The sequence below is a fragment of the Tenrec ecaudatus genome, chromosome 12, assembly GCF_050624435.1.
Source record: "Tenrec ecaudatus isolate mTenEca1 chromosome 12, mTenEca1.hap1, whole genome shotgun sequence".
Lineage (NCBI taxonomy): Eukaryota > Metazoa > Chordata > Mammalia > Afrosoricida > Tenrecidae > Tenrec > Tenrec ecaudatus.
In genome coordinates, this window is record NC_134541.1 from 27179946 (window position 1) to 27192998 (window position 13053).

General features: G+C 40.3%; 1 protein-coding gene across 4 annotated transcripts in view; it reads left to right on the top strand.

The window, feature by feature from the left end:
* The window catches only part of UQCC1 (ubiquinol-cytochrome c reductase complex assembly factor 1), a 128818-nt gene that overhangs the window by 79053 nt on the left and 36712 nt on the right, over positions 1 to 13053 (top strand). For all 4 annotated transcript variants that reach the window (XM_075563719.1, XM_075563718.1, XM_075563717.1 and 1 more), the window contains one exon: positions 9 to 117. In XM_075563719.1, the coding sequence (XP_075419834.1) occupies positions 9 to 117 (109 nt within the window). The remainder of the gene's footprint in view (positions 1 to 8; positions 118 to 13053) is intronic.

A 13053-nucleotide genomic window follows, 5' to 3' on the forward strand; every position in this document is an offset into this window, starting at 1 on the left:
CTACCCAGGATGTGTCTAGTCCGAATGAAGCAAGAAGGCCGGAGTGGGAAATACATGTGTCGTATCATAGTTCATTTTATGTGGGAGGATGTTGAACAACGTGGCAAAGTCATGGGGGTAAGTGAGTGCTGCTGTCCATGAGCGGTTGTCTAACTTGAATTGGGGCTTTTCCATTCTAAAATATACTTGCTTTTAGAGTCTGAGTGGTGTCAAGTGACAGTCCAGCTATAGTCACTCCTTACTGTAGAACTGACTTGCTATGGATCCATTATGTGTTTGTATATGTTATTGTGATTTATCAGTGTGAGGGCAGGCTTTGTCTAGGTGAGATTATAAAGCCCAAATCATGGTGACAGGAGGGATAATCCAATTTAAGTACATTGTCTTTGACACCAGTTCAGTATTTGAATCAGTCCCTCTCTAAATTAGTTCTGATGAAAAGGCCCTTATAATAGGACCTGCACTGCCTTAATGAACTGAGACGCAAGCTCAAACACTAGTACTCTATAATTAATTTGAAACTGTGTGTGTGTGTGTGTGTGTGTGTGTGTGAGAGAGAGAGAGAGAGAGAGAGAGAGAGAGAGTGTTTGTGAATGTATGTGAGCTCTGGTAATAACATGGACTGCTAACAGTATGGTCAATAGTTCTAATCTACCAGCTATTTCATGGGAGAGAATTAAGGATGTCTCACTTATGTAAATATTTACAGTCTCAGAAAACATAGAGAACACTTCTGCTCTGTCCTGTAGGTTACTATGAGTGGCGATGGACTTGATGGCAGTGGGTTTGGACTTCGGATTTTTTTTTTTTTTTTGGCTTATATGTCACTTGAAAAGTAATGACAGTAGAAAAATGAAACTAAGAGATTAGGATGAAATTAGTCATATACACAACATATTCATTTGTGCAGTTACTGTGTCTAGATCATGTTTACAAGGTTGTAGGAGCCCTGGTGGTACAGTGATTAATTATTGGGCTACTAACCGAAAGCTCAGCAGTTTGTAAAGACCAGCCACTCCTAGGGAGAAAGAGAATGCTTTCTACTCCTGTAGAGAGTTAGAATCTTGGAAACCCACAGGGGCACTTCTACCCTGCCCTAGAGGTCACAGTGAATCAGAATTGACTTGATAGTGGTGAGTTGAGTTCCTAAAAGCAGAGCTATCAGATTGAGTCAGATGATGAATTATCCTCGTTTCTTTCATTACAGAGAAAAGTCCTTCTTGTAAATTGAGACTGTTGAAAGTTGTATATATGTACTATAAAAGCCATATATTCTTATAGAATGAAAATTAAATAGTAAGAAATATTTAAGGTTGAAAATAAAAAGCAACAACAAAAATTACTTTACCTCAAATATAATTTTCCCCAAAAGAACCATTGTTAAGAGTTGATATATATCCATCCAGTTGTTTTCTGTGCAAATACAAGTTTATAAATATGTGTATATTAAGCATTCCATAAAATATAATAATTGTTTCACTCTTGAAACTCTTCCCATGCTGCATGGAAGTTAAATGTGAGCTCTTCAAACATGTTTTTTTTTATTCTAGTTACTTTCATAAACTCCTGTGTATTTATGCTTATTCTGTGCGTGAAATGATCATATTTGAGCCTATATCATAGAGATGCTGGTTGCCTACTGGGAACCTGGGTTGGAGATATGTTCAGGCTCAGATTTTTGGGGGGATTACATATGGAGGAAGCAAATTTGGACATTGTTTGTCTTTGGGTATCACTGTTAACTTCTGTATGCCTTTCCCTGGGACCATTGGCATTTATTTTTTTTAGGTGAATTGAGTGGAAGTTTAGAAAGCAGATCATCAGTGTCCCCTCATTCAACAATTCATGCATTTTTAATTTCATTTCATTCACTACAATCTACTCAGTGTAACTTCACTTATCCCACTTTCTTCCTGAGTTTCTGTTTGCATTTTTTCTTTGTTCCAAACCCTTCTGAATTGCTGCCTTTTTTATCTCTAATAGTTGATTATTCTAAGGTGCACATATCTTCCTGAAAATATTGCTTCCCCATTAACCTGTATGTTGTTTGGCTAAAAATTGAGCCTCGATCATTGGTAATTTGTTCATTCTGATACCACATATCAAGTTTTAGCTGCTATTATTATTTTGTTTTGCAGTCATTGTTTAACTATTTGTAATTATCATCTTTGCTTCATTTTTAGTTTTTCTTGCTGTCATGCCTTACTACTGTTCTACTCACTCAAATGGGGTTAGCAGCATTGCTTTCACACCTTAATTTCTTCCTCCAGCTGAGTGTCCCACGTGCTTGCATGTATCAACTCTGCGGCAGCACACAGTGGACGTGGGGTGTTGGTGGCAGTCTCAGATAATCTCATTTAATGGAGACAACTAATTTTTCATGGCTAGCTAACACTTTGATTGACTCCCTGGCAGCTGTGCAGTAGCTCTTCTGCTAGTGAACCCATTTTTCGTATTATGGTTGACTAAACCCTGCTGAGTATATCCCACCCAAATTTAAAGATCGTCTCAAAAATAGATCTGACCCATGAACAGGCAGCATCAAGGATATCATGCATGAAGAGAGCGAAAGGCCATTAGAAAGAAAAATAGATAAAAATTGATGGCAGGAGAGACTCTGGAACTTGCTCATCAGCACAGAGTAGCTAAAGTAAGTGGAAGAAATGAATTCAAACAGCTGATTAGAAGAGTGCAAAGACTGCCTTTGGGAGGAAAACTAAAATATGCTAATGGCAATTGTAAATACCAGGACTTGGAAAACCAAAAGAGAATAAAAAACCACTTGGCATTTCTCAAGCTAAACAAACTGAAGAAAGCATTCAAGCCTCGAGCTGAAACATTGAGGGAGTCTGTGGACACAACATTTGAATTATATAGAAGTCATCAAAGGAAAAAGGAAGGAATACACAGAACCCTTATACCAAAGAGAATTGGTTGACATTCATTCATTTCAGAGGTAGCATATGATCAAGTAACTGATCGTACATCATACTGAACAAAGAAATCCAAACTGCCCAGAAGATACTGTCCAGGTGTTGACAGAGTACCAAGTGAGATTTTCAATAAATGATTCAGTGCTATAAGTATTTCCATGTCTATGCCAAGAAATTTGGAATGTAGTCACCAGGCTAAGTGACTGAAAGGAATACATAACCTGGGCCCATTCCAGAGAAGGGTGATCAAAGAGACTGCAGATAGTATTGATGAATATCAGTAATAGATGTAATAGTACATCAACAGGGGACTGCTAGAAAATCACACCACATTCAGAAGAGGACGTGGAATGAGAGAGCATCCCTGATGTCTGATGGGTCTGGGCTGGGAGCAGAGATACCAGAAACAGGTTTACCTGTGGTTTATTGACTGTGCGAAGACATTGGACTGCGTGGATCATAGGAAACGATGAAGAGCCCCTGTGGGTTTCCAAGACCGGAACTCTTTACTGGAGGAGAGAGAGAGAGAGAGAAAAGATGAATGACTTGTTACAGGAGGACTTGAAGCATGTACTGATGAAGACCAAAGACTATACGCTCTTCAGTATAGATTATGTGTCAATAAAATGATAACAGACATCTTCACAATTGGACCAGTGAGTAACTTCATGATAAACAAAACAGATTGAAATTGTCAAGGATTACATTTCACTTGAATCCACAATCAGTTCTCAGGGAAGCAGCACTCAGGAAATACAGTGATGTTTTTCTTTGGACAGACACATCTGCATGCTGCCTCTTTAAAGTGCTGAAGAGCAAGGAGGATGTCCCATAGATATTTTCCTGGTCTTTTCAGTTGGCTCATGAATGCAAGAAGGTGGCAGTGAATGAAGAAGACAGAAGAAAAATGGATGCCTCTGAATTAGAGTGTTGACAAAGAAAATGGAATAGATCGTGAACTGCAAAGAGAACAAACAGATCTGTTTTGAAGGAGGTATATTCAAAATGTTCCTTGGAAATGAGAATAGTGAGACTTCGTCTCACACTTTGGACTTGTTATCAGGAGGAGCCATTCCCTGGAGAAGGACATCATCCTTGATAAAATAGAGAAGCTAGAAACAAAGAAGATCGTCAATCTGATGGATTGACACAGTGGCTGCAACAATGAGTTCAAATATAGCAATGATTGTGAGGATGGCCCAGGACCAGTCAGTGCTTTGTTTTGTTAGGAGTTGGAACTGATTCAGATTAACCTAACACCAACCAACTCTGATGAAATTTGGGCTACTAGAGCCTTGTGGGCCATAGCTGCCCCCTGGCTGAATAATGAACCATAGGCAGCTGACTGCTGGACCGCAAGACCTTTCAGTTGCCTCCTCCCCTCTTCCTCCAAATGAGTTTCCTTTGGGACCTGCAATCTCTCATACTAGTCATCACTTTGAGCATTCTATATTATATCATATCTAATTTCTCTTTTACTTTGCTATAAGCTCTATAAATTAATTAACCATTAGTCTCAATTCTTATACTGTAAGCATTGATGGAATAAATTTTGACTAATGAATAAATTGAACTTTAACCTCTAGAATTCTATTTTAAAGACATCTTATTTACTAAATCAGTCATACTAGATTTATTATATTGTGGGCTAGGTGCGTGTTTGTCAGTGTAATCATGTAGGAATTAGTAGTTTCTTTTTCTCCCATTTTATGTAGCCATTTTTTTCCACCTGGATTGTGCAAGATAGCGTGCTGTCCTATCCAAAACCAAACTCACTGCCATGGAGTCAGTGCCAGCTCATAGTGACCCTATAGGACAGGATAGAGCTGCCCTTGGGAGTTGCCGAGACTGTAACTCCTTATGGGAGTAGAAAGACCTTGCGGTGAGCAGCCCAGGGCACCACCATTATACCACCAGGGCTCCTGCGGCCTCATGGGTAAGTGTTTTAGGTCAATTTCTCAAACTTGAATGTGCTTATAGGTAGGTCACCTTGGGGCGAGGCCAGATGGTTTTGGTTTCTAAGAAGTTCCCAGGTGATACTGATACTACTTGTGGGATATGGAAAGAGGGGACCACATTCTTGAGTAGCAAAGTTTTAGGTGACTCATATGCTCTCCAAAGACAGACTTTGAAATTGGCTTTCGTTAAAAAAAAAAATGACACGCTTTTGTTTGGTTACAAAAACTATAAATAAAAGATGATTATTTTTAAATAATAGAGATTTGAATGAGTTACGAATCACTATTGTTCTCTTATAATTGATTTGATCACAAAAGGACAGTTGATGTATGAGACTACTAGTATAAGAAAGAAAATTTAAAAACAAGACAAAGACGTTCATCATAAAGGGAACAGACTTCAGAGGTCACCAAGCAGAGGAGAGCAAGGGAGGGAAGGTGAAGCAAAGGAGGGCTAGAGTATTGCCAGAAGTTGACTTAGGTGAAAGGAGAATGGAGGCCGGGAAGGGGAGAAGAAACATCAGGGGAGGGTAGAATATAGGTGGGGAGTTGGGTGGAGAGGGGTGGAAGTTGAAGATGAGTGGATTAAACTGCTGAATGCAGAGTTCATGGTCTGAAATAAAAAAACCTCCACTCAATTCACAATAAAAAATAATTTTTTAAAAGTTTGATTTCCCCTTTCCTGCTCCATGGTATAATCAGACATCTTATATATATAAGGCAAAGAATAACCAAACCAAAAATCAAACTCTGGACTAGAGTCAATGCCGACTAACTCTCAGTGGTCCACTGGGACAGGGTGGAACTGCCCCCAGGGGTTTCTGAGACTGTTACTATTTAAGGAAGTAGAAAGCCCTGTTTTTCTCTACAGAGCAGCTGGTGGTTTTGAATTCCTGACCTTGCAGATCCTAGCCCAGTGTGTAGCCACTACACCACCAGGGCCCCTGACAAGGCAGCATAGTATTTTATTAATGACTTCGAAGTTGTGTGTAGAAGGATCTGTCTTGTGTGTGTGCATGGACGTCTAAAGTTGGGAACATGGGGCTAGAGAGGAATAAGTGGACAGTATGGAGCCAGTCTGACCTGGTTCTCAGCATGGCTAACAAGTCTTGTGCTTCTGTTTCTCCATTTGAAAAAGCGTGCTTACCTATATGATTTCCAGGTCGCTTTTCAGCTATGATTTGAAGGTGATAATTTGCAAATCGGTCTGTTATTTGGCATCCCAGGTGTACCTCTTTAAAAACACGCATAAAATGTAGAATTTATAAAGGTGACCAATGTCATGGTGATTTTTTTCATGCCAAAGAATTCTTAGAAGCCCTGGCTTTCTTGAGTGAATTGGTGTGGGGAGGAATGAGAACTGAGAGAGGGGCTTGCAGGTTGATGATGAATCAAATCAGAGTCAAGAACTCCTTTTAAATTAGAATACTGACTTCACTTTGTGGGAAATTCCTCATTAAAAAAAAAAAAAGTCTTTCACCAGTCTTTAAGGAGCCCAACTATTGTGAAAAATTGGGCAGACTGATATCATCAGTTAAGCTGGTGCAAAAACCAAGTGTTAAATTTAAGGTTACAAAAATCACATCAGTAATTTTAGAGGGTTTTGACTTAAAAACAAAACACATTATTAAGGATTTAAACATATAAATTAGCTGTGGAAATAGAGTTCATTATATCACCTCATCTGGTCTTGTTTTATTTTATTAACTGGTTCTTAAAAACTTTTGTGAGCCGCGTCGCAGCTGAAGAGGTGGGAGACCATTTTTCCTTGGGCCCTTGCCGCACTCCGAGGGTTGGTAAGAGTAGAGAACTAAAACTTGGCCCAGCTGTAAAAACAGACAGCGTCTTTGGCCTCAGTACTTTCTCCTGGTGCAGGCAAATTTCAGATGTAAATTTCACTCTTTGCCTCTCCTACTAATGAAGTAAGTTTCTTTTGCTGGATTTGCAGCCAGGTGTGTCCAGTCTAGTGGCTAACCGGGACTCTTTACTTAATTTTTCCATTTGTGACATTTCAACCAAACTTAAAAACAAACATAAAAATTAGCTCAAGGCAGTGGCTCAGAGTGTTAACGGTAACCTTAGGTTGGCTAAATGACTTCCTTTCAATTCTGCCCTGCCAGACATCTCCACCTTGTGGCTTACAGTGAGCAGGTTTAAGGTAAGAACGGATGGAGATGGGCTAGAGTTAAGATGTTGGGACAGTTTATTCATTAATCCCCAACATACCAGTTGCCTCAGTAGGTGTGTTCGTCTGGGTTGACTAGAGAAATCCTGAGACATTTATATATAGCTAAGAGAGAGCTTTATACAGAGAAATAGTGTATTAAGAAAACATACCAGCTTGGTCCAGATATCAAGTCCATAAGTCTGATATTAGCCCATATGCAAACAGTCTATAAAGTCCTCTTCAAACTCACGCAACACTTGCAGTGATGCCAAATTGAGGAAGATCACAGGCCAGTGAGTGGAAAGTCTTACGGATCCAGTGGCTGTGGAAGCATCTCAGTGCTGGCGTGGGTCTCCACATGGCTCCTCCAGCCCCAGGGCTCTGGCTCCATCAGTATGTCTCCATTTGGCTTGACAGCAGGAAGACAAAGCAGTGAGGAGAATATGTCCCACTCCGAGAGAGGAAGACAGTAGTTCCCTAGAATCCTCTGGAGAAAGCCTTGCCCACACAGAGGCATGATTGGCAGTGACCTAATTGACAGGCCAGACTCCAACCCCTTCGTTCAAGTTGACAGGGGATTATGTAAGTGCCCCAGTAGGCCTTCAGACGATTTCTTGCTAGTGGCATTGTCGAAGAGTCCCTACATGGTCTGCTGCTCTCTGTGCTGTAGCAGAGATGTTTGGTATAACACAGGGGGCTGACCTGGACTCCCTTGTGAAATTCTGCTTTGCTTTTCTGAACCATCATTTCGTTTGCAAGGTCTTCTCTAATCACACTCCAGACTTACCTTTCCAGATTCATTTCCTTAGTCCTCAAAGTAACCCCCTGCTTTTTTTTTAACCCCCTGCTTTTAAAGAGATCTTGTGCAGCAGTTTACCCAATGTTTGATCTCTTGACTGCTGCTTCCATGAACACTGATTGTGAATCCAAGCAAGATTAAATCCTTGACAATTCAATCTTTCCTCCGCCTCTCATTAAGTTACCTATTGGTCCAGGATTTTTTTTTTAATTTTTTTTTATTTTAACAATTTATTGGGGCTGATACAATTCTTTTCACAAGTCCAGGATTTTTATCTACATTGAGTTGCCATCCACACTGAAGGCTGCAACCCTTGATCTTCAGTTAAATGCTTCAAGTCCTCCTCACCTTCAGCAAGCAAGCCTGTGTCATCTGCATGTCATTGTGGTTTCTCGGCTTATCTTCCATTCAGATCTACACACATCTAAGGCAGTATTTTCTTCTCTGATCCTTCCTGGAGGAATTCTGCACTCTGAATTGCACCACATCAGAATTGCTTAGGTACTCAAATTGTGTTCCTTTTATTAACTTATTTTACGGGGGCATGTGGCACAAAAAGCTGTCTGAAGGAGCAAGATCAGGCTATAGGGTGGATGGGGTAAGAGCTCCTAATGAAAGCCTTCGTGGAACAGCCCTCACTGCTTTCTAGGAATGAGCAGGTACATTGTCACGACGGGAAAAAATTCCTTGATGCAACCTTCCTGACCTTTTCCTCACAAAAGCAATTTTTAATTTTCTGAACACTTCGTAATAAGCCTCCAGGATTATCCTGTGTTTCTAAATAAAGTCGATCAAGATTTCCCCTTTGAAATCCATCAAAATAGTGGCCATAATCTTCTCAGCTAGCCTCTCTGCCATGAGTTTAATTAGCCCAGCAGAGAGATACCCCCCAACCCAAGCTACTCTTTTGGTTGGGATTTTTCCCCCTTCTTTTTCTTAAAACACCTTAACAGTGTAAGACATGACGAAATAATAATAATTTATAAATTATCACGAGTTCATGAGTGAGGGGTGGTGGGAAGGGAAGGGAAAAAATGAGGAGCTAATACCAAGGGCTCAAGTAGATAACAGTGTTTTGAGAATGATGATGGCAACAAATGTCCAAATGTGCTTGACACAATGGATATATGTATGGATGGTGATAAGAGTTATTTGAGCTCCCAATAAAATGATTTTTAAAAAACCCAAAACATCTTAACAAGATTAAGACAAGTACCATATATACTCTTGTTTTCCAGCACATGTTTAATGCAGCTTTTGTGGTAAAAGTAGGTACCGCAGCTGATATTCAGGTTGGCTTATATTCAAGTATATATGGTATATTACTAGAGAACTTGACTGCTGCCATCCACTGATCACGCAGACATGTTTAAACAGGTTTTCCTTGGAATAAACTCATGCATGTATGAACTGAAACCCTAGAAGCAATTCTTGTTACTTAACGCTTGTATATAGTATCTATACTATATTGGATATTACAAGTAATCTAGAGATAATTTTAAATATCCAGAAGGATGTATGTAGGTTATATGCAAAACTGCACCATTTTATGTAAGGGACTTGAGCATCTATGGATTTTTGTATCCCCGGGAGGTCCTGGAACCAGCAGAGGTCCTGGAACCAGCGCCCTATGGGGGTGTTTAAGGGAGGACTATACAAGTTTTGAGTTTGGTTGCTGGATAATATAATGTTTACTGCTTTTCTATAAATTTAAACCGTTCAAAGTAGAGGATGGGGTGGGGGGGGAGAAATCTTCACATTTGGAGCCTTTTCTAAACTACTAATCTTCAAAAAACTGCTCTTCTTCATTCTACCAATCCCGTACAAGGTTCACGAGTTTGTATGTACACACTCACACACGTTTACTCAGGCCAGACCTTCACTGGTACCACAGTATGCCTTGTTATCTTCTGCTGTTCCCTTTGAAGTAATCTTATCCCCACTCTCTTCTGTGCATGACACTCCAAGACCCAGCTGGATAGTCCCACCTCCTATCCAGCTTTCCCCAGAACCTCCCAATGTTAATGTAACTGGCCATGACATCCTCCGATGTTCCTCCGCACAGTATTTCTGAGATAAGATTGCCCGTGCTGTACTGTAATTATTGGTTATGTGAGCCACTCTCATTAGATAGTACAAGTTCCTCAGTACCTCCCCTGATGCCTTCCACAGAGTGTTTTTAATCATCACTCAAACACTTACTGGATGAACATAGGTATTTGCTTCTATTCTCAGCTTCTGGCCAGCACTCTTTCCCAAGAATTGACATAATGAAGGATCTTCTCTGATCTCCCCTAGATTCAATTTCTCTAATTTACACCCCTTTCTCTTTTAATCATTTTATTGGGGGCAGGGGATTATGTAACTGCCCCATAACAATCCATACATCAATTGTGTCAAGCACATTTGTACATATGTTGCCATCATCATTCTCAAAACATTTGCTCTCCACTTGAGCCCCTGGTATCAGCTCCTCATTTTTCTCCTCCCTCCAATGAACCCTTGATAATTTATAAATTATTATTATTATTTTGTACACCCCTTTCAAAACCTTTTTTTTTTTCTTCAAAGAAAGAAATGATTTTTTTGTTTTTATCTTTGTTTGTAACACTCCCGCCTCCCTGCCCTGCTCAGCAGAGAGCCCTGGTGGCACTCTCGGGTAAGCGCGGGCTGCTAACCTCAAGGCGGGTGGGTTAACCGAGCAGCTACTCCAAATGAGAAAGAGGAAGCGATCTGCTCCTGTGAAGATTTACCAACTTGGAAAACCTATAAAGGGTTGAAATATATTGAATTAGAATCAACTCAGCAACTGTAGATTTGGTTTTTGGTTTGGACTCCCCGGCTCTTTTATCAATTATACTTTTAAACTATTAGAGTTTAGATAAACCTTAAAATGTTAGTATGGTAACCTTAGAGGGTCTCAAATTCAGTGGTTCTCAGTCTGTGGAGGGCTTCAGACATAATTTTTTTAATCTCCCCCAAAGATTTCTGAAACATCTTTGATTAAGGATCCTAGATCACATCTTACTTTCTTATTCCTGTGATGAGGAAATGGGAAGCTGAGCAAGTTAATTGGTTTGCTAGTAAACAGCAATATGGGGAAAACATTTGTTAAGTAGACATCAAGCCTAGTGTGTCCAGGGTTCCAGGTACTATGCCTCCCACCCAAACCCATTCCAGCATTCTGCAGGGTCCCCGAAACTACACTTTTAAGGGAGCAGACAGCCTCGTCTTCCTCCTGCCTAGTGGCTGGTGGATTTGAACTACCCGTCTTAGCCAACACCTGCCAGCCTAGCCCACAGAGCCGCCATGGATGTCTCTAAAATCCACCTTATGATACATTTCTTCTCTCCTATCTTCCAAAGGACTTCTGAAGAGCAAGGGACAGGCCTCTGTACACTCCTCCCCTGCAGCCCCACTCCTGAGACCCTTCTTCTGCAGACTTTCTAGTCCAGTGCAGCGGAGGCTCCTAGCCATTTGGACTGACACAAATTAAATTAACGGGGGGGGGGGGGAGAGAGTTGAGAATGCTAACAATGTTCTGAATTTATTTATTTTTCCCAACATTTTGAGTCTGAGTGTCTCCACATCATCTGAATTTCCCTTAGTTGATTCTACTATTAATTTTCAGAGACTATTGGTTATGTTTTTTTAAGAATAGAGAAACGCTGAGACTGAACACCGTCCTGGGAGGGGCTGGGCCCAGAGACTAACAAAGGCAGTATTATACTGTGCACAGCAAAGCCAATAAATGGATTCAAGAGACACCTAGATGTATTTCTAGAGGAGCGTGGGGGTGGGGGACGTGGGGGGAGGAGGAAGGCATGCTGGAAAGTTAGAAAAGTGCAATTAGGATAAATTAAAATGGGGCCAGCACTTTGGATAAGGGGCTCTTCCTGATCCCACCATTGCTTAAGACTTTTTATTCAGCTTAGTTCTGAAGTTAAAACTAGACTTTACTTTGTACCTCGTAGTTACCCTCCCATTTACCACTCATTTACTTGGGGTAAAAACCAATACAACAACTTAGTTTTAATGCCATTTCAGCCTAATACAGTGGTGCTTGCTACATCTACTGGATGTTTCTGGGGAATCTTAGATTGTTAAAATTTGGGGAAAACTGAAATAATTTAGGGGTTCTCAAAGTGTAGTTACATGTTAAATATGCAGGCTTGAGGGCCCCACCCCAGACTTGCTGAATCAGAATATCTAGATGTATGGCCCAGAAATCTGTTTTTAACAAACCCTTAGGTTGAAAAGCACTGCTTTTGTCTGATTCTGTCATTTAATTGATGAAGAAACTGATTACAAGAGAGTTGAAGAAGTTAGAAACGGGCTGTTATAAGGGGAAAAATATTGCAAATCAAATATATTTAATAAAAAGCCTATTATTAAATCTTAGGACAGAGATAGGTCTTCTGGATGAGGGAGGCCATAATGGTGCCCAAGAGATTAATATTCATGAGGTTAAATTATAATGCATGGAAAACCAAATGAATTTGTCACAAAATGAGGAGCTGATGCCAGGGGCTTAAGTGGAGCACAAATGTTTTGAGAATGATGAGGGCAATGAATGTACAAATATGCTTTACACAATTGATATATGTATGGATTGTGATAAGAGTTATATGAGCCCCCAATAAAATGATTTAAAAAAAAAAAGCAAGCACATGTAAGTTAAAAAAGATCAAAAGGGCAGCATTTACTGGAGGGCAAAGTTTAGCAAAGACGGAGGGGTGGAACCAGGAAATACAAGCAGGAAGGAGGTAGGGTAACTGATGATGCATTGAGAGAATTGTAGCGGGAGAGTTGAGTTAATGTGTATGAATTACTGAATGCAAAGCTATGATTTGTTCCTTAAGCCTTCACCTAATTCATTAAAGAAAAGTTGGAAGAAGGAACAAAAAGATTAGCGCATAGGGGCTAAACTGTGGGGCAGTTCTCCTCTGTTCTGCAGAGTTGTGGAGAATCACCATCCGCCCCAGGGCGCACAGCATCTAGCTGTAAGCTTTGCCAGCATTATTTAAGTTTCACAGATAAAACAAACTCACCAATTACAGTGAAATTAGTGTGCCAGTTCCCAATAACGGCTGTAACACATTACCACAGATTTGGTGACTTAAAACAACAGAAATTTATTCTTACTCAGTCTGGAAGCGAGAGCCGAAGTGTAGGTGGTAGCTGGGCACACGGTGC